Below are 27,656 nucleotides of genomic sequence, written 5' to 3' on the forward strand. Positions count from 1 at the left end.
ACCAATGAGCATGCCGCGTGTGGCTCCCACTCACTGGCATCAGAAACACTAGATATCTTCAGTCCTGAGCTGTACAGATTCATACAAATACACACCAGCATTGGCTAGACGGAGGCTGCCAAAACGCACGTTGGGGATAGGCAGTGATAAAAAACAGAAGTGGAGAAAAAGTCCAGCTGCTCTCGCACACACCGGACTCAAGGTAAAGGATCCATATTAATTAATGCGATGACAGAGTGTTATGTAATTCTGCTGTGGACACGGAGCTCCAGGCATTATGTGGGTCTTTGTCATTCTTAATGGTTCACGGGGCTGATTATTATCTGCGGCTTTTGAATGGAGGCTTACTGCTAAATCAGGGAAAACACTATTGAAGTGATTTCACATCTGTGTGGCTAATATTGGAAACAGCAATGAAACAATTGCAGGAGAGAAATACAAGCTTCACACAAGAGTGTTTTCCTATAATTTTATGGGTGTTTGTGTACACTTTGTCTGGCTGCATGTCCAAAGTGATTGCTTATTCATGCATGCTTTTAGTACCATTTCCTGTAAGCACTATTGAAAGTCAGTTCACACGCACCCTCCGTCCCTCCCTCACTCCCACCTCTCTTTCCTTGATGCTGATAGCTCTGAGAGCTTTTCAGTCCAGCAAAATGTCATCAGAGCTATCAAAGATGGAGAGGGGCTTTGAAGCCCACACAAGTGCCACCTCAGGTTGAGGTTTATCCAAACCCTTCCATAAGAGTCCATAAGAGTCAGTTATTCCACTCATAACCCATTCTACTCATATTTGCCCTGTTGTTGTCTGTTGTTGACCATGATACTTAAAGGGTCAATTCACCCAGTTTCAAAACCTTTTTTCTCACTTACCTCTGGTGTCTAGCCATGCACGATAGTTCTGGCTGTATTTTCCCAGGTAACCGTATCTTCCTACAAATTATCACAAAGGACACCAGAGACTGTTCTGTGTCCCATATGTTGTTAAGGTTAAAAAAAATGTGGTTTTAGTTAAATATTGAAAAAGTCCAATTTTATGCTTCAATTTAGTGTTGAATTTTTTTAGAATTATTCCATGACCATGATCTTTCTCTAACCCTGTCATGTCCATACGGTAAATAAGATGCTACCTTCAGCAGCCATTAAGCTTAGTTTGGCATTAAGACAGGAATCAGGAGGAAACAGCTAGCCTGGCCTGTCCAAAAGTAGCCTATTAGCACCTCTAGAGCTCACAAATGAACATGTTATATCTCGTAAAGTGTTCATTGGTGAGCTTTAGAGCTTTAGGTGCCGGTAGACAGATGTGTTTACCTGTGGTCAAAGCAAGGCTAGCTGTTTCCTCCTGATTCCAGTCTTTGTGCTAAGCTAAGCTAGCTGACTACTGGCGGTAGCTTCATATTTACCGTATAGCCAGTACAACCAAGAGCTTTGAGTTCCTTAAACATAACAGTCAAATCTTTCTCCATATTTCATGTCTTTCTCCACTGTTAATTATCAGGCAAAATGACTAAATAAAATAATATATATATATAAGCCAGCACTACATTTCCCACAAAACTTACAGTAGTTTTGTGTGAATGTAATTCTTAGGAGATCAGGTCTACATCGGTTTTGAGATATCCATCACTGAGATTTCTACTTCTGCTCCAATACTATGGAGTGATTTTATTAATGCACAGAACATTGCTGTCTAGTTTTTGGGGGAGAGTTTTTGGTTGGTAAGACAAGGCAAGTTTTATTTGTATAGCACCTTCCAAAAGCAAGGCTATTCAAAGTGATTTATGTAAAACATAAAAGGCATTAAGTCAAAATGTAAAAGAAACCCAAGACATTATAAAAAAGACACATTTAAATATAATTTAAAAAAATAAAAAAATATGCAAAAAGACGGATAGAGCCGGGGAATAAAAATTACAGTGCAACTACTGTGCAGCATGAGATTTGAATAAAAAGCCCAAAATTTGATTTAAAGATCCCCTCCAGACATGTACTGTATCAAGACACATAAAAATACTCTGCTTGGAACAATAATGTCTGGTTGGTATGGTTTTTCCTTAAAAAAAGTATAATTACCACTTTAAAATCCTTAAAATTACATCCACTCCTCCCTCATTACAAATCCCATAATATAATAATAATAATAATAATAATAATAATAATAATAATGATAATAATAGTGCTATGCGTTAAAAACATAACATAAAACATAAGAAAATAAAAAGAGTTGATGTGAAAAAGCCGTCCTGAATAAAAAGGTTTTATGCAAATATTTTTCATTTCAGAAGTTTAACTGCTGGACACAAGATGTCTTCTACTACTGTAGAGTTCATTCTCAGAAGCTTCAGGTTTCCACATCACACTTGTGTAAGCTGAATGTTGGACCAGGATTGGCTTCCAATACTAGTTGTGATGTCACAAATCATGCTCATAGGCCCGTCCCTTAAAATCAGATTTTCAGTGAGCACAGAGAAACGTTCCACTTTCAGCAGATGAAAGTGAAAACAACCTTCTAGTGTCAAACTCTGCACATACATCATTCTGCACAATGAAGCCCAAACATCCAACTGTAGGAAAAAGAACAAAAACATTTATTTTTACTGGAGGGGGACTAAAAGGCAGCAGCAAACAGAAAAGTCTTAAGCGTTGATTTAAAAGAACTAACAGTTGGAGCAGATCTCAAGTTTTTTAGGAGGTTTTTTTTTCAGATATGTGGTACATAAAAATTGAATGCTGCTTCTCTAGAGAGTAGATCTAATGAAAACTGTTGACAGGTCTGTGGATTACCAAAAATAACCAAAACACAGATTCTGACAACACACATTGCAGTTGAAATTTTTAAAAAGACATTTTCAATTAACCAATATAAGGCAAAAATAAGCAAAATTCCCTTCACTACCATTATATTAAGATGGCAGCGCAAATATATTATATAAATGCATGTCTAGATACTACAGAGGTGATTGAGACTGTTTTTTTATATTTTGCAAGCTGAACTGTGATTAATACAAAAGGTATGTAGATTCTGTTCTGAACTGTTTTACAGATAAATACAGCTACAGCAGTATGTGACGAAGCATTTAAGCAAGCAGAACAGCACCTTTGTAGCTCTACAGTACAAGTCAGTGTGTGCTACATGCCAGCACAGTTGCAAATCTCTTACTGAAGAGAAATGCTTTTAGCAGACAGGGCAACGGGTCTAGGCGTGGAGCTGCTTTCTGCTATGCAAAATAAATCCCTGGAACAAACTGATTACATAAATGGTTAAAGGCAGAATGAGCGATAAGAGACATGCGCTCAGTCAGAAGCACTGAGCTGCTTAAGCTGAAAGCAACAAGGCGCCAAGGCATCCTGATTTACAGGCCTAGATTAAAAAACCACTAGAGTACACCTGCCTTACAGGGTTCATCACACAAAGTGGTGAGGATGACTGGCTGGATGTGCTAATCCATTGCAAATATTCAGAGTGTTTACAAACATATTTCTTCAGTAAGGATTGAAAAATTACTTCCAGGCTTCCTGCACCTGAATTCCACCAGTCTGTAAACTTTAACCCGAGCTTCAATATCGAAGATTTGCAGAAATGTGGGAATATTCCTTTTCCAGAATGCGCTAAGCCGATAAAGCTATGGCGGTTATCCAGATTTAACTAAATCTCAAAATTATAAAGAATCCGTAAGTGATGATGTCTCAGTGTCCTTATTCTGACACTACCCCCAAACGAGAAATTCAGCCGGACCATAAAAAAGCCCATTCAGTCAGTCAGTCACATCCCATCAAGTTCAGATATAGCCTACAGTAGATGACAAGCTCTAATTTTATCACCAAGCGAAATGTTCTCCAGAAGCTAATGCAAGTCAGTAGTGTGCCCTTATCATCCTGACCACCCTTGGCACACATGTGCTTTTAATAGCCCTGTCCAGCCAGTGACAGGCAGATTTACTTCAGTGTAATCTGACATAGCTGTGAGTCAAACACTCGGCCAAAGATTGGGAAGCCTCGTTTGCCCTTCGTTTATGCCTAAAGTGAGTGAGAACGGTCAGAGATTCGAGAAAGCAGTCAGTTTTGAGAATTGGCTGTGATGAGAGCAAAGATGCATCTCAGGTGATTTATGCAGAATTTAAAGGCTCAATGAAATGAAAAATACATTTTCCAAGTTTTAATCCTGTGTCCCTGTTTTAATTTTTCATTTTTCTTGTTAAAATGAACTTGTTATATGCCAGATATATTTCAAAAATCAGTATTTTTACTGTATAACAGTTTCAAATGTTTGATGACTCATCCTGCATTCAGAGGCGTTTACAAAAGTTCATCCAATCAAATGTGACTTTGGGGGAATAGCTAGCCACACCGGTCATATAAAACTGCACTTCACTGTTTGTGGGTCATAGTAGCTAACAGAGCAATATGGAGAGAGATAGGAAGAGATGTGTGTTTGGATATCAATGGATAAAAACTGGTGACAGGTGAGGAAGATGTGTGTGGAACCAACAGTCCTCTGTGGTTCAGTTTCTTTCTGCAGCTCCACTTAACTCTAAGACCCCAGCACTTTTATGTGGCCCAATCAAATACTGAGAAATAAGTCACAGTATAGAAGCTTAAGACGTTCTAACTTCCGTTTCATTGGGCCTTTAAGGACTTAAAGACTTATGCAGTATTGTGACAGTAGCTGTAAAGAGGTGATTGGGTTTCTAAATATACCACTGTTCTGAAACATTTTGCTATCAGTTGTGGTTGATTATCTAACCAACCAGATAGTTAAAGCAGCCCCTATAAATATCTTTATATAAGGGTTAGGGTTGTTGGGGTTTGCAATGGATCATATGAGTGTAATCTGTGTGTAATGTAAAAGGGGTTATTCATAGTTCCAAACAGTAAGTCTCAGTAAGTTGTGTGCCTGATGCACGTTCTCATCAGCTCGCATTGGGTCGTCTGCCCTCTTATTGGATAAACTGGCAGATTATGTCCAACAACAAAAATCTGCTCAGATGGAGGGTCTGTACTCTGATATCAATGTAGTATCTAGCATCAATTACAAAGCACATTCTCAATTTCCATGTACATAGGTGTAAGACTAAATATACAACGTATTGGAAAACATGAATAGTCTACTGATCTCATATGTATGCATGTATTATTCAGACTAGTTTGCCTAAATCTCCAAGCTTTAGAAATAAAACTAGTCCATAGTTTCCTGTACAACACTAACCACAATGTGGAGAGGAATCTACTTTATCAGGTTTCAACTGATCGTCCTGCAATAAAAATATGCAATTTGAAAACACCACATTATGACATGAGCTTGGTTTAGCATATTACATTCATGCACACTTGAGTGACAATTGTTAATGAGCAAAACCTCAATTAATCTTTGTTAGCAGAGTCATTTGTTTATCAAGGATGATTAATTAATAATACATCTCGAGTTGCTTCCATTTTTTTTTTTTTGAACTCATGTACTGAGCTTCTAATCGCTGGCTGTTCTCAAACCAGCTGCTTACATACTGCAAAGAGGCTTTATGACAGAAAGTAATCCAAACTGTCTAATTGGAGCCAAAAAAAGACTACATTCCTTCATACGCTAAAACAGATGACAATCATGTATAGTCCATACAGGCTAAAAGAAAATTACATTTGTATTTAATTTTGTCAGATACTGTATTACTTTCATTTCTTGCAGTTATAATCATTATTGATATTTTCAGGAGTAGTTTTCATTTGTCTTCTGTGTGAGGTTTCAGAAAAGTCCAGGCTATAATATGCTGTCTTTCACCTGCAGCATGCTCAGGTTTCAGCACCCTGTGAGCATGAATACATAGAAAGCTGCCTCTCTCTTCCTACCTGGTTGTTACATAAAATATTCATGTATTATTTTCATGCAGCCATTTCTCCAGTACACCACTTTATTTACTATATTTTTATTGTCTGTACAAAAGGTTTTTTTCTTGATTTCAAAATCACAATCACAATTACTCACATCACTAGAGTTAGTACAAGTTCCAATTTTAACAAAAGCTTTTACAATAGACGTTTGTCAGTGCATTTCTGAAATACAAAAGTGGTAACAACACAACACCTGCTGAATAACATTAATCCAAATGAACATTAGTATACCTCAGTGAAGGGAGGATGAAATTATACAGATAGTAATATTTGTTGAGCAGATGGGAAAATGTTTTTTTTCAGCTTCCAAATATGGTACAGAGACAGATAATGTACCATGTCCCTGCAAGGCCTGAACAGTGCATTTCTATTATTTTGGAGATTAAATTATAAGCTGCTGAAGCTTGTGAAGTGGGTACAGATTAAGTTGATACAAAATAAATAGATAGAGGAGGGACTGCATGGGGAGGGGTGTGACATTAATCTAACCATACATGAGTGTACCTTTCTGAAGAGAAAGTAGATGAAAATAGTATCAGGGTGTTATGCGCTGAGCCCCCGGGCAGCTTTATCCCAAGCTGACCTATCAGACTGTTGAAGTGAGCAACGAGCTCAGGTGTCATCACAGGAAACCTTAAAGGACTGAGGGACTGTTGGAGTTATGGAATATGATTCATATGAAGGAACATGACTCACTGGCCCAAAGTTTTAAGTCCGTTACTCAGACTGAATGTTTTCTAGTATTCTATGTAAACTATGTAAATGAGTGTGGACAAAAAGTAGAAACACCTCACAGTGACGCAGCTCACTACTTTCAGTTTTTATACAAATGTCTTTTCTTAAATTTTGATTATTACAAAACCAGTAAAAATTCAACAGTGGAAAAGTCTATAAAAGTCTATAAATCACTTTCTAAAAATACCTTTAGGGCACAAATATTCTAAACTGATGCTATTTTTTATTTAACTTTTAACAACAGGGGCCAGATGTATCAAATTCTGTGTAGATTCACAACTAAACACACAAAGACAGAAATGCACATATACGTTCCTGTTTGTCAGAATTTAACCCTCCTGTTGTCTTTCCATCGACCGTGCAACTTTTGTCCTCCCGGGTCAATTTTGACTCGGGAGGACAAAAGTCCACAGATGCTATAAATTTTAGTAAAACACCCAAAATTCAATGAAAGTAGTGATCATTACTTTTACTTGCAAAGTGTGTGGTATGGAACCATCCATGTGATTATCAGACAATTAGATGAAAGAAATCCATATTTGTGATATAAAAACATTTGAAAATGGGTCAAATTTGACCCGAGGACGACAGGAGGGTTAAAAAAAAGCTGTATGTATGCATGGTTCTGTTTTATGAATCTAAATCTTTACTGAATTTGGCTCACATGCACAGTTAGTCATAAATGCATGTAGACACACTCTTAACCATCTGTCTGGATATTTCTGCCTGTTCCTACACTTGTTAAACCTGTCAATGAAAGGATCAGCAAAGAAGAAGAAGTGCAATTTTACTGATTGTGCCACATCAGTGAGGTTCTACAACAGCACCAGAGCAGCTATACATGCAAACATTATACCTAATTGTGCCTGTATCACACCTGTAGTATTAATTCATCACATGTACCTGTAATCCATTATATGCAGTGATATCTCAGGTAGTTTGTAGCACCAAAACAGACTTTAATAACTGTTGCTTCACAACAGAGGATAAAATGAATAACACAAAGAAATACAATTATGCTTCCAATGTAAACAAATCACACAATCAGTGAAATAACATAAACAATATTTTATTTTTTTCGATTCCGTCTCTCATTTTATTTTTCATCTTCACCTCATCATATCCACAGCTTGCTCTAAAAAAAAACATGCCTGTTCTGAATTATGGATGAGGTGTGCCATTCTTGTCTCACATTCTTCTTTTATGAATATCTATTTGTGTGAGGAAATGGTGCATTCATGATTTTTTGTGCGTATACATTGTTTATACATCCGGCCCCAAGGTCTTTTGCATTTTCTCATAGTTTTTTTTTCCACACTGTTTATTCCCAGAAGCATTTTCTGAGCTGTCTTTAACAAAACAGGACATTGTTTACTGTAAACAGCAATGACCTGAGTCCTCTGGCACCAGGAAACAACATGTAGGAACATAGAATCACGGTTAAAAATCTGATTAAAACAATCCAGTTCTTTTAAAAATAACATCTGTGAATTTGTCCGTTAAAATTCTCAAGGGAAAATATTAGCCTCATGTACAATTTTTCTGCCTTTTGTGTTGTGTCTGTATCTCGCTTTTCTATAAATACACATGGGCACGAGGGAGAGTCAGAGTGAAGGAAGGAGGTGTTTGTAGTTGCATGCTCTTCTGGATTAGAGCAGCATATAGCAGCTCCTCGGGGCTGAGTGTGATGCGGACAGTCCCGTCCTGAAACCTACTTAAGCCAGCCAAGCAAAACAGAGGACAGAAATAGACCCAAAATCCGCCATGGTTCCTCCTTCTACTGTTGCTGATGGTGGCAACACATCAGCTGGTCTGACACACACTTCTGTGGGCAGTCAGGCTTCCGCTCTCAGGGCACAGGGTACACACAAATACACAAATGCAAACACACAAGTGCTGTACCACAGTTGTGCTCTTGTGACTCAAGTCCCAAATCTGACAAATTTGGCTGCAGAGAGGAGAGGGACATGCTCGGACTTGCCAAGACTGAATTGCTGTTCAGTCACTCTGGATCATTTGTCATCTGAGTCACAGTGCAGAAGTATCAGAACATCAGATGTTATCATCTTCTGACATTTTAAAATGATCAGATTACTTTTGATTTAGTTTTTAGTTTTTTTACTCAATATTGTGCTGCATTCATAAGATAGTAATTAAACCTCCAACTTGAAAGCGTCCCTTTTATTTACTGCAGCACTGATCCACTCAAAGATACTGGAAGATGCACAATATGTGTCGCCTGTTTTATAGATTCCCTAGCATGTCTACTTCTGCAAATACTGTACATTTCTCAAATTACTTTGCTAAGTCCTGAGATTAATTTAAAAATCTACAAAATAGCACTATGCAAAACTCAGTGGTTCTACAGAGATAAGACAAGCAAATGACTGTGTTTTGTGTTTGATAAATTTGAGGGGGTTAGATAGACTGACAGTCAGAATGAATGAATTAATTAACAAGTTCATGAATTAATATTAATTATGGATGTTTCAGAGACAGTTTCTGTCTGGATCTGTGAGGCTGTAAGATATCGTGAAGGACTAAATGTTCAAGTTTGGGAAGTCAGAGCGGACATACTTGAAGGCAAGAAAGCGAATAAGCATATGAATAAATGTTGAACTATTCCTTTAAGCATTAATCAGTGCTATTCTACCAACTCAGCAAAATCCTCAGTGTTAAAGGATCTGTCTGTGTTTTGTCCATTTAACACAAATCATGTACTTTTAATTAATGCTATTAGTCTTTTCTATTATTATAATCTTGTTAGTTAGTTAGTGTTAGCAGTAGAAGTAGCCATAGTAGTAGATGATGTGTGTATTGCATTGCAAATGTAGAATTCAAATTATCACAAGGACTAAGTTTTGCGTATGAAATTATTGGCACAATGTAACACAAAACAGCATTGTTTAAAAATAGTATGATGTATGTTGGGAGACTGTTGCAGATTTAGGCCAAAAAAAACATGGTCTGCTATAATTGGATGCACCACAAAATGTCCAGATATCTGACTTGACAGTTGTTATTTTTACTTCCTCTCAGCAGGAAACGACAGCAGGGATGTGACCTGTGTACTTTAAAAGTTCTTCTTTTAACTTGAGAGATGACCTGACACACACTTGCTCTGTGTCTTTTCGCAGTAACGTCAACGTCTCTGCAAATATGTGCAGCTAACTGTCCATGCATATGTAATCACAGTGTGTAGCACAACACTGTCCAGACCGAGCAACTCCAAGAGAATGACATACATAACTCTCTATGGAAACAGACAGAAATTACCAAAATAAAAGCTCTGAATACTTTGAATGTCTAATCAGTAGACTATGATGAGCATATTCATTCGAATTGGCTGTGTGTGCATCAATCTAATCTATTCATTATTATACAAAGTCTGTTTCATAATCACTTTGCAGCATGTCAACTAATACTACATGCTGCTATAAAACTGCAGGGTGTCTCCTGTCAGCATCCAGAAATGAGGACATGAAGGGAAATCTGAAAACCTGCATTGCACCAAGTTAGGTAACATCAAAGAAGATGTTCGAACACACACACACACACACACACACACACAGACACACACACATAACTTCCATGATCTAGATTTTTACTTCTTAATCCACCGGCCCCGACGGGCATCTCAGATACAGGAGGTCTAGCGGATGTTGCCTGTACTTTTAGATTCATGTAGATTTGAGACACTAGAGTGCTGTTGCTGTTTTTAGCCTTGTTCCTTCAGGAGCTGGGCTTGCTGCATGGCTGAATAGAACATGCACTGCTTCCTCCTGACTACATGGATTTGTGAGGGGATTTTTATAAATAGCTCAGCGGCAGCACGTGTCTGCACCATACTGCAGACGATGAATGCAGCTCATAACAGCCAGAGAGATACGGATTTGTCAAAGCAGAGAAGGGGAGACAGGGAGAGAGGGCATAACAGAGGGAGAGAGAGAGGTCTGTTAACATGTTACTGACAGTTTGGCACACAGCAAACTTATCTATGTCCAATTTAACTTGTCCGTGTCCCTCCTCATCAGCTTCACATGACGCTTTTTTCCTGCTGGAAAAGGCGCATGCTGACACACATACAAATTCAACCATGATAAATTGTTGAATGTTGCTACTTCCAATATTTGTGGATTAAAGCTTCTGTTTTATGTGCCAAGTCTCAGTATCTGAATTTGCATATGCATGCCAAAAATAAATTCAGGCCCAGATTTGTTTACATTGAACTCAGACGCTAATTGCAGTCTGACAGGGATATACTGATGCACACACAACCTGCGTGAAATCCATTTTTTGGTTTTTTGGTTTTTTTCAACTGCTATATCTTATACAGTCCATGTTTGAAGGAAGAGGAGCTTAAAGGGCAGTGATGGAATTTGACTAAGATGGAGCTATCAACAAGAGCAAGAAACCCTGTCAACTAGAAATTAGGTCTTTACGCTACTAAATGGTTTTTCGAGATACATTTTGGAGGAAATGTAACTGCTGCCTGAGTTGCGTTCACTGGCAATGTTTTTTTTCCAGTCCATGAAGTGTTATGTTCTTATACCACACAAAACAAAGAGAAGGTTAAAGTGTATGGTGGGCATAGAAAGTGATGGACTTGGACACAGATGAGTGCAGTCAGATTTAGGCTTCGAAAACACTTTCATTAAAGTCAGGGAGAGATTGTGGATTGGTTAAATATTGGAGCCTGTCCTCCCAAGAAAAACGACACAATAGGTCATAATATCAGTCATCAAAATTGACCTATTGTTACGTTTGAGTGACAGACACCATCTAGCAGCTGTAGTAATTATGACCCAGAGAAGATTACATCTATACAAGGTGACAAATTTCCATATTCAGAGGCGGTGGGTCGGGTAGCTGGTTAGATCATAACGCACAAAAAGTGGACTTAGTGGACTTTGCTGCAGGAGACCGCTGAGTCTCACTTTTCCAACCACAAGTCAGGACAGATTTTCAAAAACCGTAACTATTTTTGGTAATGTCACATGCAAACTATGAACAGTGTTTACTGTTCCCATGACGACAAAGGCTGCCTAACTTTAAGGAAGTACTAACTTTAACCCATACCAATTTTCAGTGATCATTTTAACCCAAACCCTGATCTTTCCCTAACCCTAACCAAGTGGTTTTTGTGCCTGAACCTAACCAGACCTTAACCACAGTGTTGTCACCCCATAAAACATAATGATATTTTAACAGCAGTTTGTAACGGTTTTGTAAAGTGCAGACAAATTATGTTATCCCGCCGATTACTGCCGAAAGAGGCACCAGGGTCAAACGACCTTTGTGGTCATTTAATTTGGAAGACTTGTAGAATACTGAAAAAGTAAACACATCCTGTCTTGTGTCACTGTTGACTTTTATAATATTTAAAAAAGATGACAACCAAGTGCTTTGAGTTGCTCAAACATAACCATGAAAACGTTAGTCATGCTCAGTTGCTGGAAATTGTAAGGAAATGTTGTCATTGATACTTCTGTTGATATGTTCAATGTGAACATCTTACAATTTTGAAGGTGAATTAAAATTTTCCCTATTCTGTCTGTTAAAAAAATCTGGGTAGTATGATGTTTTTTACAAAACTTATTTGCTATTGTAAATTAACCTTCTAAACACATTCAGGCTCTTTAGAGAAAGAATTCCATTACTTGTTCATTAGGCCCATCCTGAAGTTTACATTTTTTGCAGCCTTTAAGAACAATGTTCTGTATTATTATTATTAGACAAAGTATTAGCGGTGTTGGCATTACATTACTTTCGTCATTGTGTGAGAGAAAGTCATCCAAACAACAATCTTTTGTAACTTTTCACAACTTTATGGAGGAATGTGATGAAAAACTTGACCCTCACTAGTGAACTTCGATCATAGTCATAGTCTATGCGTAGTCTGCTACACTTAAAATATCTCTGGCCATTATTTTTTTCAGCCCTTTCTGAAAATAGCTATTCATCAGCAAATGAAGTGCACCTTGAGATTATGACTCACATAAATGACACGCAAACTGCTCTTCCAGTCCAGTGCATCTCCAGCGCATAATGTCTGATATATAACATGGGTGTTTCTAGGGCAGATCACGTCATATCTACAGTGGTGCCAAAATAAGCTGCAAAGCCTTCAGTGTTTTGCTCCCTGACGTTTATTTTTGATGGAGTAGAAAAGCTTCTGAAAAAGCATTTAGACCGTCAGCTCTCCATTAAAACCCAAACAAATGCTGCTCATGGCAGAGAGTGGCGGGTTTTGTTGATGGTTTTGCAAACTCATGTAGTCCTCTCTGGAAAAAACTAATATATTCACATCTATGATAATAACTCTTAATAGCAAAAGCAAACTGTCATCCAATGTTCTTTTACAGGCAATTTCAGACACCTGATTTTCTTCCAACCCAAACACAAATGCACATGCTGTCTCTCACGCACACACATATAATACCTCAGAACAACCTGTCAGTGGTAGAGGACATAAAGTGAAATTTTAAAGAGCCCTGGCATTCTTGTGGTGGATGAAGCCCATTAATACCAGCGAATGTCTTTCGGTTTGGATAATGAACAGTACATTTCATACAATGTTCCCAATTCAAGGTCCAAGCATCAAAACAATCCACTGCTCCCAACTCTGCTACTGCACAGATACCATCCAAGAGAAAGAAGTACTAAAAAAGAAATAGCAGCTTTTTAAGGTGAAAGGCATGTATGAAAGGATAGCTGAGTGAATAAATAAATGTTGTAGTTATTCTCAAACTTGCCGTAGTTATTAATTACTGTTGAGACTTTCACATAATGGATCTGTCACAAAAGCCAAGGAAGCATCATGTAAATGTAGTATTTCTACAAACTAAGCTGACAATAGTCAACCTGACTAATAAGGATCTCTTATTATAGCAGAACAAACATGAAGAGATACCTTGTTTGAGGTTTGATGAATAAATGAACTTGATGCTCTCATAAAGGAATTGTTTAATATTTTTTGGAAAAACTCTTGCTCGCTTACTTATTTTTCTTGTTGGAATGGGACGACATTTTAATATTTTATTATCAATTCATACATATGTATACCTTACATTTCACAGTTATAATTTTAAAAAGATACCCAGGAGTTGGGTGTTTTTTTACATTTTGGTTTTCCTTTTTTTTCTTTATTTGTTGCTGTTGTTGTTTGTTTGTTTGTTTGCATCTGTACATGCCAGATACAGTATACTGTATCTTGCTTCATCACACTAATGGTGGTCAAAAACCTCACAGGATACCTTTAATAACACCACAAAGGAGAACTGGAAACAGAATATAATGATTACCTATGTTACCTCTGTCATGACCCTTTACATTCAAGATTTTTCCAGAATGTATTAAGACAGATTGAGTTTTTTTTGTCCATCCAGTGGTTTCCATATTTTTTTTTCAGTGAAATAGACCTACTTTTACAGACGTGTTTGGCCTTTGATGGAGCATCTTTACGACCATGCCCCATCTGGTGTGACCCATGTGTCCCTGAGGCAGAACACTGATGAAATAGCACATGACAGCGGAAGTGTACAAATAAGACGGGACAGACTGTGGCGGAAGATGGAGAGCGAATCTCAGTTTGAGAGATGTAAAAATCAGATCTAAAAAAAATTACATTTGTTTATTGCCAACAAAAAAGTGAAGCTAACTAGTTTTTTAATTATTTCATTTGTTCAGTTTGATCATACTTGCTGTTGCCATATTAGCTGAACACTAAATCTATAAAAGTAACATACCTTGTTTTTCATATATAACAAGAATGCAAAGTGTCCAGCACGCTGCTATATAACTCAGTCGCAGTCATGTAACATTGCTTGCGAGGGTTTTCTCAAACTCTGCAATCTACAGTCGGGATGTGAAGCTGGGTATCAGGGATGTTTGGAGCTCCCTTCTGACTGAGGCAGAGCCACATCGAATCAGCTTTTTGCATATGGAGTTGCACCTGTTGTCTATGTCCAGTCCAGTCCTGTCCAGTCAGTTGGCCTTATCTCTCTGCATCTTGTTTCTTACAATCAGTTTATTCAGCAGGTCTCCCAACAACATTGAAGAACTTATAAATAATCTGAACATACAAAGGGGCAGCCTGACTACACGAAGCCAAAACATACGATTAGCCACCTAAGCAACAGCTAAAACCAGCAGACAGCAGTGTTCTTAATGGTACTGAGCTTACAGTTAAAATGCATTTTGAAGTTGGTTTATCTGGAATTTCACTCAAAACACTGATGAATAAAGGCATTCAGCATCATTTCTTTGATTATCTAGGGAGATTGACTGGGCATTTCTTCCCAGTTTGACAGTTTCAAGCTTCGGTTTTAAGCAATTTGGGCTTATATGCAGCTAAATAGTTGCTAATGTACGGGAGAAAGTTACTCTTGCGCTTTCCACATCTTTTCACAGCTTATTGTTGGTTTTCAATTGACAACCTGCTGATCCAAACCTTGCTCAGAATATAATATCATATCTTCATTCCACTATCTACATGTTTCTAATGACATCCATACACATAAATCAAAATATGCATACCCGGAGGGTGTCCCTTCATTAACATAAGGTGTGAGGGCAGTCAGAAGAAAACAATAACTGTTCTGTGTTTCTTCAGCAGCATCAGCACCATGAAGACCAGACTAGGCTGTCTGTCCAACAAATCTGACTCCTACAGTGACTTCTCCGAGTTTCTGCCTCCTGCCCATGAAACCACAGCCAGGTGTCTGAAGTGAGTCTGCCAAAAAGTCCTGCGTCTACCTCTGTAGGATTTACATACTGCATTTTTAACTAATTAAAAAGCTTCTGTTGTGTGAAATTAATGTACTGTACATGCGACACTTTTTAAAAAAAAACAAACTCAAAGAAAATCTGGCTTTCCAATATTTTTAGTATGATTTTATTGCACTCCTATACACCAGCTATACAGGTTATACTTTTCGTTGTTTTATACCAAATGGTCACATGATATAGTTTTATCTTATTATTGTTCTCTACATCAAAGTGAAAATGTTTGTATTGGAGCTGGAAGCAGTTCTCACAGCTTACAAGCCAATTACAAATGCAAGCCAATAGAGGAACATTTCTCTCAGTGTGATCAAATTGAATCGAACTGAGCGAATTGAATTTTAAATGCTTCAACCTTTAGCAGCCTAATGCCACAATGATATATTAAACACAACCAATAGTTCAAATGAGGTCAGTCATTAGACTTATTAATGCCTCAATTTGCACATATTTCCAAGTCAGATATTTCTCATCCGTTACAACTCAACAAGATGCTCTAACTCATAGTCAGATTGTTAACTACACATGAAAAACATGTGGCAAAGGTTTATAAATTCTGTGACATTGTTATAGAGCTTTTACATTCACACCAATGTGTGGTCAGCTGTTGTTCCTCCTCTTCCTCTTGCTGTCATCCTTCTGTAAATGTAACCAGATATTACAATTACTTTACAGCCTTGAGCGGAAGAACCGCTGTGAGCACAAGATAAATCATACATTAAACTCAGCTGCCCTTCAATAATACATGCGGTGTTAAAAATGCATGAAAGCACAGTGGTTGGTTAGCATCTTACTTAGGCAGTTTTCTTTGGCTTTCTCTCCATCAGACTATCAACGGATGAGGTTGTTCAATGGTCTGAATCCTTTGATCACCTTCTCTCTCACAAATGTAAGTGGACATTTTCTAATTTTTAGTGACAATGGTCCCTTGCACACGAATCATGTGCAGCAAGCATCAAGAAAATTAAAGCTATGATGATGTAAAATATTCCCTTTGCTGTTTCTTTAATAGTTTCTATTTTTCACTCTGCACAGGCCACAAGTCCATTTTCCTAATCCAATCCCATCTTATGTAACGGTCTAATTTCTGTGTTGTGAGAAATCCTTACCTCATAATAAGACACATACTTGTCTGTGACCTTCCCCTCTTGGACCAAACACACACTGGGAAAGAAAGACTCATTCACGCACATCCATCTGCACAAACAGGTCATGCATTTATTTTCGAACGGCTAACAAGCGATGTGACGTACAACCATTGACATCAAACTCACTTAACTGACAGATTAAGGAAAACACAAGTGTGTTCTCAGTCTGTCCACTTTATTTGTGAAATTTCATAATCAATTTCCCAGAGCCCAGTGTAACATCTTCAGATGTCTTGCTTCATTTAACCAACAACCCAAAACTAAAAAAAAAATATTAGATTTACAATGATATAAAACAGAGAAGAGCAGCAAATGTTCTCACAAGATAAGCTGGAGCCAGTAGATGTCTGGTGTCCTTGCTAAATTAATGCTTTAAATGATGACTTAATTGCCAAAACAGTTGAATTATTTTATGTCACCTGCAAGAAAACTCCACAGGATCCTTTCCTGCCCTGTCCTTTCCAATCCTTTAAGGATTTTAATCATTTGCCTACTGATCCAGTCACTGCCAATCTTTTCTATTAAAATAATATTAACAATGTTTGATTTTTAAATGTGGAAGTGAGTCAATCATCGCCAACAATATGAGTGATGTGACTGAAAATCTTACAGTCTTTGCTTTCCAGTTATCTTCATCAACCAATTTTCTTCACCTTTCCATGCAAATTGCTTCTGATGGCTGTCTCTTTGATTTCTGTTTTTTTTTTAATATTTTTGGTAATGTCACATGCAAATTTGTCTTCTTGTGGGATATGAGTAATTAACAACACAACCCTAATCACATCTGACTGCCAAAACCAAAAACCTGCATATTCTATTGATATTCTTATTCCTATTCTTTGTAGGTTTTGATGATCTTCAGTTATGTTCCCATCTTAAGCAGAAAAGACAACAAAAAGAAGGTCCTCAGTAGTGTTTTTGTTTTGTCCTTAATAGCAGTTACGTTTTCCAAGCTTTGATTGAGCTTGCAAAACTAGGGTGCACAATTTTTCACACAGGTCTGTCATTCAAGCGATTAACTCCATCATATCAAACACAGTGCCAGTTAGGGTCAGACAGCTTTGACTGAAAGACAGCTATAAACATCCTGAACATTTTGTGTTCTTTTCAGCTCGAGGTTGTGACATAACATGCTGGTTTGACACATAACCATTAGAAAGCTAATGTTGCCCACGGAAAACATAAAGTTTGTTACAGATCCAAGAATAGAGCCTTCCCCAGGCAGAGAGAGCGTGATACACCTGTGTATCCTGTTTCAATTGACCAAGCATTAGAGAGGTGAATTACAACATGTACATGAAAACACACACAAATACATTACATAAGTAATGTCAAAGCTCTAGGAAAACAGTACTGGATGTACCCTTGATAGGATATTGTATTCACATAAGCTCGTCTGAAAGGAGGAATTGAATATCACACTTAGACCTGCCTTCATACGAGTATCATTATTGTCATTTTGCAGTGTGTTAAGCTGATTATGCTTTTGCTGGGGGCCTGACCTGTGCACAGTGTCAGCTGTTATATGTCTTATGAGTGCAAGAACATTTTGTGAGGTTGACAAGCAGCAGTGCTGTGCTTTTCAAGCATATTGTTCCAGGGTTACAGTTTGCATTTTAGCTGAGACTGTTATCCAGAGTGGCATGCAAACAAATCAAAATGTCAGCGTTTCAGGAATTTAGCATAGCATGCATGTTTTGAGCTTGGCAACAATATATTTTTTTAAATATCATGGTTGCCTCTTGCCCCAGCTGCCCTGCAGTGTCCTTATTACTCCCAGCTGCTCCTAACTGCTGTGATGTATTTAGGCTTGAGTCTCTGTACAGTCTCCTGTCAGTTCATCAGCTTCCCTTGCTGTGCTTTAAATTTCTCAGCTAGATTTATTGAACTCCTGCTTAATACCTGCTCTAGATTCTTGCCTTAAAGGGGAGCTATTATTCTTTTCCTTATTTTCAGTCATATATATAATGTTACAATGTCGGATGTTGATATTAAACATGGCCAACGTGTTAAATAATGAGGTAAACGTATGTAGAAGTAATCCCTGTGAGCAAAAAGTACCAGGTTCATAAAACTCTGAACACTCGGTTTCCAACAGTTTTTCCTACTTTCAGCCTGAGCTGACGTCGACTCGTGACGGATTTCTGTATATGGTCATCTGCTCCACATGCAGTGTGCAACTTCACTGCTCCGCTCTGATAACATGATGGTGTTTTTCCATTGTTTTGGGTGTATCACACTGAGACGTGACTCAAGTCGAGCTGGCATGCTGTGAGTGTTTTTCCATTACACAACAGGGCAAAGTAAAATAAGTAGTTTACCTGTTGGAGGTGTGCTGGTCTTGTGTTGACAGGTTTTTAGCACTGCTAACAAAGCTCTGCTAATTCGGTGAAACATATTTAATTTCCAGTAAATTCTTCACAAAAAAGTCTCCCGTTATTTAGTCATTTAAAAGCTTTTAATATGAAGCAGTAAAGCAGGAAATGTTGGGTTTTCATCATCAGTAACTTAACACGACTGATGTGGCTGCCCCTCGGCAGCCTTCAGGAAAGCTGGCTGATCAGAACAGAATAGGCTCATGGGAGGGGGGCCTTAAAGAGACAGGTGCTAAGACTGCCCGTTAGAGACAGAGGCTGAACTGAGAGGCTGTATAATAGTCAATCAATCAGTCAATCAATCAATCAATCAATCAGACTTTATTTGAATAGCACTTTTCATACAAGTAAAATGTAACACAAAGTGCTTCACACAATAAAACAATACCACCCATCCCCCACCATACCCCCCATCCACACACAAAGCGGTAAATGACTTTGTAATGAACAAAGCACTCAATAATAACAACACTCAATAAAAACAGGAACTGAGTAAATGCCATCATAAATCTCATCGATATGCAATGAGGAAACTCCGGAGACAGGATTAGAAAATAAATAAATAAAAACTCCAAATAGTAGATCAAATGTAAATGAAAGGTTAATAGCATAAAATAAAACAATAAAATACTAAAATAGTAATAAAAGGATGCCTCACCATGGGTTTTTGTTCTGACTTTAGGGATGATTAAAAGGCCACTACCAGAAGACCTGAAGGCCAAAATACACTGAAAGCCATAATTGACGTGCGTCATTTGATGCTCCTACGGTGCACTGCAGGCAACAGATTTGAAATGCCAACACCAAAGAACCAACACAGATTTGTCCCGTTGTTCTCTGTATTTACTGCTGCACTGTCTCTCTCTCTCTCTCTCTCTCTTGCTCGCTCCATCTCTCTCTTTTTCAGCTGCAAAAACACACCTTTGGTTGTTAGGTCTGTTAGGTTTTGGTGTGAGTTTGGCCTTTAAAACAATAGGTGTGCTTCAAAATGCACACGTCAGACACTTTCAGTGCCTTTAGGCCTTGAGAGGTCTAGAGGGTTCATAGGCCAAAAGCAGCTGATAAATAGGTAGGACCAAGACCATTAAGAGCTTTAGGATCTTCAACTCAATTCTGAAGCAAACGGATATCCAGTGCAGAGACTTTAAAATTGGTGTAATGTGTGCTGTCTTTCTGATCCTAGTTAACACACATGGAACAGAAAGAAACGTGTTACAATAGTCAATCCTGCAGGTAATAAAGGTGTGCATTAGTGTCTCTGTGTTGCCTTCCGAGAGAAACAATCACCCTCTGGCAATATTCTTGAGATGATAAAATGCATTCTTAGTCATGTTACTAATGTGAGTTTCAAAACTAAGATCTGAATCAAAGATAACCCCCAGGTTTTTTACTTGTTGAGATTGTCTCTCTGAGCTTGATATCTAAAATTCATGGGAATGACATGGCAATGTAAAGCTATGTGTCATTAGCATAGCTATGGAAATTTATGCCTCCTGATGACTTCTGTGTCAATCAACCTTTCCTTGCTGTCAGCTGGCACCTCCAAACTGCCTCAGTCTAACCTCCTCAGACACCTACCAAGCTACAGACCCCCAGCCCCCTCTCCTCTCCGGATGAACCATTGTTTAAGTTACCTTTAAGACCTCACCAGTCCAGTCTTGTCTTATCTAAATCCAGTCAGATAATCCATTGGGATTTGAAAAGGCTGCATGTACTTAAACAGAATTTTCTTGTAAAGGAACATCTGCAACTCAGTTGAAAGCTTAAATAGATGGCAGGTGAAATCTAACCGTTTAAAAGTCCAGGAGCTGCAAATCCCCTCACTACAAGGCAACCATCAAAATGTTGAAAGAACAAAAATAAACAGTGCAGCAAATGTCAGAAGAGAATAACCAGAATAACCATTAAATGCTTAGAATGGCTTGGAAATAATGTAACAGCTAGGGGGAAATAACATGTCTGATGATAAATGGTTTGGTGGCTTATGTGATTGAAGAATATTTATTTTTGACTGGATCTGCGGCATTTTTTTAATCTTTTTTTTTTATTATTGTTTTATTTTTTTACAAAATTTTGTCTCTCCATAGCCTGTTGTTCCCCTTCTCCTTTCCACAAAATTAGGTTGTAAAAAATAGGCAATAAATGAAAAGTGCAAAGCAATAATCGCCTTTGAAGTTCCTCTATACACATTACTCTACACATTACACACTGTGCTGTCTCTGTGTTATGGGTGTATAAATAGGTAGAGGGGTGTCTGCAATGAGGTGATGAGTAAAGTTTTAGCTCAGTAGTCAGCGCAGTTGTGTATGATCTGGGAGATTCCAGTTCAAGACCCGGTGTAGGGACCTCCTTCTTAAGGTAGTTTACTCATGAAAACTTATTGTAACACTTTAATTTTCTAAAAACAAAAACTACATTTTTAAGCCTCTTTCCACTTTTATTCGAATACAAATACAAATACAAATAATTTTGCTGCCTCAACATATATAGATACAAATACAAATACTGGACCCTCTGCACATCCCTATTGTACACTCATGAGTGTGTGTGTGTGTGTGTATCTATCTGTATGAGTAGTGTTGTTGCATATGCACAGATGGACCATCCCCTCTCCTCTGCCCAGCTTTATTAGGTAAACAGCAGACACGAGAATGGTTGAAATAACATGTCAACGTGACACAGGCCAATAGAAAAACATGCCCTTCCTCTGCGTTTTCATCAATGGGGAACACATTAATTGGTCACTTATCTTGACTGATAAAGACAGGAAAAAAAAAAACTCTTTGTGGGAGGATTTTGTTCTGATTTGTTTGTGTTCCAATCACGACAGCCGTTTCCCGCTTCTGGGAAAAAGAGTGCACACACTGGAAAAATATCAACATAGGATGAAGGGTATTATCACGTGTATCATATGATAAACCATATAAGAGGGAGTTCTCAGCTTCTATCCAGAAATAGGTGCTATGCTGCAATATCAATCATGTTTTGAAGTGTTTTTGTTGTTTTTACCCTCTCACCCCACCCCCCCTTATCATCTGATTCATTTGTCCTTTCCAGATGGCCTGGCTGCCTTCCGGACATTTCTCAAGACAGAGTTCAGTGACGAGAATATTGAGTTTTGGATGGCCTGCGAGGACTACAAAAAAATCAAGAGCTCAACCAAGCTTGTGTCAAAAGCAAACAAGATCTTCAAGGAGTTCATTGATGTTCAGGCACCAAGAGAGGTTTGTGTGGGTGGTTAGGTGTTGGAGTGGCCACGTATTCTTCCCTTGATTTTAATGATGCTGGAAAAAGTCTTTCACTGTTATCCGCACTTTATTAAATTCACTAAAAGGCTGGGCTGAGAATTTTTACCACGGCTCTTTTGAGTCACTGTCCTCTAATGCTTAATTATCTTGCCGCAATTGTAATTCCCCTTGGATGAAAGTACATTTTTACAATTTGCCAAATGTCAAAATGTAAATGTACGACATTATTAAACTTTTACTCAGCCATGCTACTTTTTGTCTCATAAAGTAGAAGCGGTAAGCTCAAGTAACCAATGATTGAGCTGGAACAGAGCAGTCCTCTGACCAGTGGAGAAGCAACAGACAGGCACTCAAACACGCACAAACCAACAGTATAATATTGGGTGGAATATCACTTTAATAATGAATGCTAGTTACGTTTATGGTTGTTTGGTGTGTTAGTGTGGATTTTATATTGTTCATACACCATGCTGCTGCATGTGATCATCTTAATGACTTTTAAACGAGTGGCCTTCCCCATATTTCAAAAGCATATTTGCATTCTTTATCTTGGCAGGTAAACATTGACTACCGCACCAGGGAGAAGACCAAGCAGAGTCTGGAGGATCCCTCCCCAACCAGCCTCAACGAGGTCCAGGCTAAAGTCTACAGCCTCATGGAAAAAGACTCCTACCCACGATTCCTCAGGTCCAAAATGTACCAGGATATTGTCAACAGGACGCATGCACAAGGCCAACGGAGGTCTGTTTGACCAAATCTGATGACAACCACAATGGACATAAGACTGGACTTTAACTGTAAATCATTCATTAACCCTTTGACATCATCTATGAATACTGTGAATCTGCAAGGATGGGGTGACATGCTTGACTGTTTCCTTTGTCCACACCAGCTCCATGCATGCAATCCCTCTAGATAAGACGTGTCTTGGTGGACTGCACTGTACAGATAGGGAGATTGGATGACGATGGGATATTGTTTTACCTCTACTTAGTGCTGGGTGATATATCTGAAAATATCCTCACAATTAAAATTACCATATCGATAACGATATTTATCACAATATACTGTATGTTATTATGTTACACTTCTTTCCAAAGGTATCAGTCTTATACCTTGTCTTTAAAACTTATACTCAAGTATCAAAATTTAACAACCAGCTCTGTAACTGAAAATGTTTTGTCTGTTGCTTGCTTTCTTAGGTAATTTGTTTTTTGTCAAACTGTTTCCAAGATAAAGAATGAACTTTTAGGTTTGAAGTGACAATTAATTGAATATAATAATCAGCATAAACATTTCTCGATGTAAAAAAATCTCTGTTTTGGAGCGTTTATCGATGGATCCTCTAGTTGTGGCATTGTTTGGAAATGCTAACCATTTAGCTGGTGTTAGCTGTTAGCTCTCTTTGTTCAGACATGACTTATGCATTTATTACAGGCCATAAAAATTGAAATAATGTCAATGACTGACCTGCAGGAACATTTTTTTTAATATTTTCACCATCTTTATTGAACTCGACTGAAGTCCTCTCTCCACCATTCTCCATTGCCCATCATCCTACACTTTTTGCTTTGCCTCCCTTACATACTGTACTTTCCATCCTTTCCATAGAAGTACAGTTGGCTGAGGAAAGGAGATTTATTAATTCAACTAAATTGACTTGTTGGGGTTCCACTCACTCACTGCTTGTAGAAAACAGGACACTTCACCAAAAAAGTACTGAGTGAATTATGTTTCGTCATCGAGAAAATATATATTGACATAATTATCGTTATTGCTTTATCGCCCAGCACTACCTTCACTTATCTTTAGTTCTTTGTGAAATAGAGACTGTAGTTTGTGTTTACAATGAACAATGAAGTAAGTGAACACTTAATATCTGAAACTGTGCCAAACTGGATTGCACTTAGGCGCTGTTTACACATGGCGTTAACATGCGTTTTGGATGATCCAATCACAAGTGGACAGCTCTAAGTACAGGTGTGAACACAACCAAGACGTGTCGAGGACACACTGAGATCCGATTGCTCTGACCACACATGGAGGTGGTCTTGTCGAGGCAGTGTATGCACGAATGTGTCTTGGGCTACGCTGAATGACCACCTACTCAAGTGATGTCCTCTATTTTCCAGCAGACTAGGCACGGGAATTGCATCGTTGCCTCCCAGTCCAGGAAGCATCCATCCAAAGCTGTGTTCAACTTGTTTGATAAGATACCCATTTTTCCTGTTGCCTTGACCCTAACCCGTTATACTCTTCAAATCGACAATTGGCCTATAAATTGATCCAAAACCAGAGAATAACTTGTTTGTCGCTTGTCTGTATAAAAAAATATATATTTCAGAAGCTAAACGTTTAATTCTGTTTCCCTTGGATAGTTTCTTCTGTCCTGTCAAGTTGATAACTGCAGTTTTTTATTTTTACTGCACTGCTCAACAATAATGGAACTCAGGATTAATCAGTAGAACGGCTGCTTTACTCCAAACAATTTCACTGTACGAACCTGGACTGTGTGTGTGTGTAACAGCTGACCTTTTGGATGTGTAGAAGAACACAGAACATTAATTAACATTAGATCCTGACTGATCCTGTCGGCGTGTCTGGAGATTTAAATAATCAATGAAGTTACACTGCTGTGCCTCGTGTGTAAATGCACACAGCGTCTCTCTCAATGGGGAAACACAGCTGTAGGGAGATCACCGCATATAACTCTATATTTGTAAATAGGCTATATTTGTACAGACCTGGCAAGAGCAAATCAATAAGGGGGCATTTGATTTTCATGAGGGGACATACGATGCATTGTATATTTGTTTATCCTGTTATCAAATAAGTTGATCACAGCTTTGGATGGATGGTACACAGACCTCCGGCCCTCCCACAGGTTAAAAACAACAATGCATTTGGTCTTTGCGAACGGAAATGATGTGCTACATGTTTATTTACATAAAGAGCAGGGAAATGAGATCCAATCACAAGTGGTCACTCAAGACACATGTGGAGACGCATTCTAATACCTGGTGTGAACGGACGTACTTACAGTTGAGCTGTCCACTTATGATCGTATCACCCAAGACACACGTTAATGCCAGGTGTAAACAGGCTATTAGATATTGATATAGCTACATTATCCTGTGTATTGTAAACTCTTGCAGGTATTTTATGTTATATTAAATGTATGTATACAGCAGGGTTGGGTTAATATTTGCTGTCAATTCACATCCTGTTGGACCAATCATTAGTGGCCGGGATTGTGTAATAATAATTTGTACATTTTCATTTAGAGTTGATATGTCATTAAGCTAACTGAATTGAATGTAATCCATCAATATTTTTATTGCATTTCTCGAAGAAAAACTGCATATTTAAAAGAATTTGGGGGAAAAAAAGCTAATCAAATATTAAAAGTAATTACACAACCTTTGGCAAAATGGAAATTTCAGTGGATTGTATTACTAATTAACTGTTAAAATGTTAAGTACCAGTTACTGGTGCTTCATTAAACTGAATATTGAACATAAGTCTCCCAGTCCTGCCAGCAGTGAATTGAAAGTGACAGCCAAAAGAGAGTCTGCTCTGAGTTTTAAAATGTGTTGTGAAAATCTCCTAAATTATTTTTTAGCATGATGCAATATTCAGAATAACTATTTAGATATTTTATGACTTGTACTGTATGTTATGAAAAGTAATGCAAAAAAAAAAAAACCCAATTAGTCGTTAATATGACAAACGTGTTTGAACTGTGCTCCTTCTAATTTGCACTCCTTTTTAAATAAGCTAAAAAGATTCCCTGAGTATTTCAGGGGACACAAATATTTTCTTTAGTGCATGTGAACTGTACTGTATATGTCAAACACTTTGAAATACAACAAAACTGGCTGAATAACATACCGCCATATATGGTATGTTACTGTGTTCCACATGAATGTAACTTCCCCTCCCCTATGTTTTGAGATTAAAAATGAATCTGTATCTATATTTTGTGCAGTGTGTGACTTCATTCTCATAATACAAAAAGGGTATTAGAGCTACGAAAACGCATTCATCCACCGATCAGACAGACGGATTGACCTTGATTCCAGTGTCATTTTATGACAGCAATGAAACCAGACAACAACAAAAAATCTTAATAAAGCTCTGAACATGTGGTGTTTTATTACTCTGTTTCAAAAATATATTTTTTGAGAAGAGCTTTTGGATTGTAATGTTTTCCATTCACTATTCTATTAGAAAAACTGGCAGGCGAGAATTAAAGTTGAAATGATAGCAGCTGGTGAACAACAAAGTTTACTGCCTCATGGCCAAGAACTTCACATCTAAAACTTTTTGTCACATACTGTAGTTCAGATGTTCCAGCTGGTTTATAAGTGATGACTCACCCATGGTAAATTTATGACTGTAGCCTGCAGAGGAGTACTTTTCTACGTCTTCGCCAACTTTTAGAATGAAAAACTTAAAATAGAACCATAATCAAAGATTCACTATTTCTACTTAGCAGCACTCACAAGGAAACCCGAGTTCTTTTCTTGTATCTGGGGCAGAAGTGGGATGGAGCCCACTGTGACATTACACATCCATTAACTTTCCTGTTGTTGCAAATGTGTTTCTCACTTAGGGAATGAAGAGCAGGGTGAATGTGGGGCAGCACCGTGCTCGGTAGACACAACACAAGCCTATCTGGGCCAGTAGACGGCAAACACAGCAGACGGACACGCATGTCTCGCTGTGGAAGTGATTAAAAGGCAAAAATCAACTCGACACGCACAGTATAACTTATCTGAGGTTATGAAAGTCTAATTTAGGATGCAAATTGAAAGCAGGGAGGGAGTAAACCGTGTATAGGGGGCTGTTGCCTGTTTAATGGGATCAGTTATCAATGCTAATACTGCCTTGGTGCTCTGCAGTGGCTGTCTGTCAGGAAATGGGTTAATGCAGCTGAAAGGCAACACATCCACCGTTTTACAGACAAGGTACTTAAAAAACAAGGCCATTGAATCTACCTGGTTTTATGTGAAAACATTGTCCAGGTTTTTAGGAAGTAAAAGAAGCTTCCTTTTTATCCTGACCTTGAGTTTAACCACAGGAGTTTGACAATGTTTCAGAAAATCAACTGTCTTCCTTTTAAATGGCTTTAAAGTCGTCCCCTCCACTCAAAAATATGTTTTTCTTCTTGTTCCTACAGTTGGATGTTTGAGCTTCACTGTGCAGAATGATGTATGTGCAGAGTTTGACACTAGAAGGCTGTTTCCACATTGGTCAGCTGAAAGTGGAAAGTTTTTCTGTGCTCATTGAAAATCTTGTTTTAAGGGGCGGGGCCTATTAGCATGATTTGTGACATCAAAACCAGTTTGGAGCCAGTTGTGCTCCAGTATCCAACTTAAACTAGCGTGATGTGGAAACGTAAAGCCTCCACTGCACATACACAGAGAATGGACTTTGAAGTAAGAGACATCTTGTGTCCAGCAGGAAAACAGTAATATATATAT

General features: G+C 38.1%; 1 protein-coding gene across 2 annotated transcripts; it reads left to right on the plus strand.

The window, feature by feature from the left end:
• Positions 1-26,146, plus strand: LOC137187352 (regulator of G-protein signaling 8-like). 2 transcript variants are annotated; one of them, XM_067596187.1, is made up of 5 exons: positions 1-202; positions 15,230-15,343; positions 16,227-16,288; positions 21,980-22,146; positions 22,727-26,146. In XM_067596187.1, the coding sequence occupies exons 2-5, from the start codon at positions 15,243-15,245 to the stop codon at positions 22,919-22,921; spliced, it is 525 nt and encodes a 174-aa protein (XP_067452288.1). In that variant the 5' UTR covers positions 1-202; positions 15,230-15,242; the 3' UTR covers positions 22,922-26,146. The 2 variants fall into 2 exon arrangements, with proteins under 2 accessions (XP_067452288.1, XP_067452287.1); XM_067596186.1 differs by having other exon boundaries at positions 15,233-15,343.
• The last annotated feature ends 1,510 nt before the right edge of the window (positions 26,147-27,656 follow it).

The sequence above is a fragment of the Thunnus thynnus genome, chromosome 8, assembly GCF_963924715.1.
Source record: "Thunnus thynnus chromosome 8, fThuThy2.1, whole genome shotgun sequence".
Classification (NCBI taxonomy): domain Eukaryota; kingdom Metazoa; phylum Chordata; class Actinopteri; order Scombriformes; family Scombridae; genus Thunnus; species Thunnus thynnus.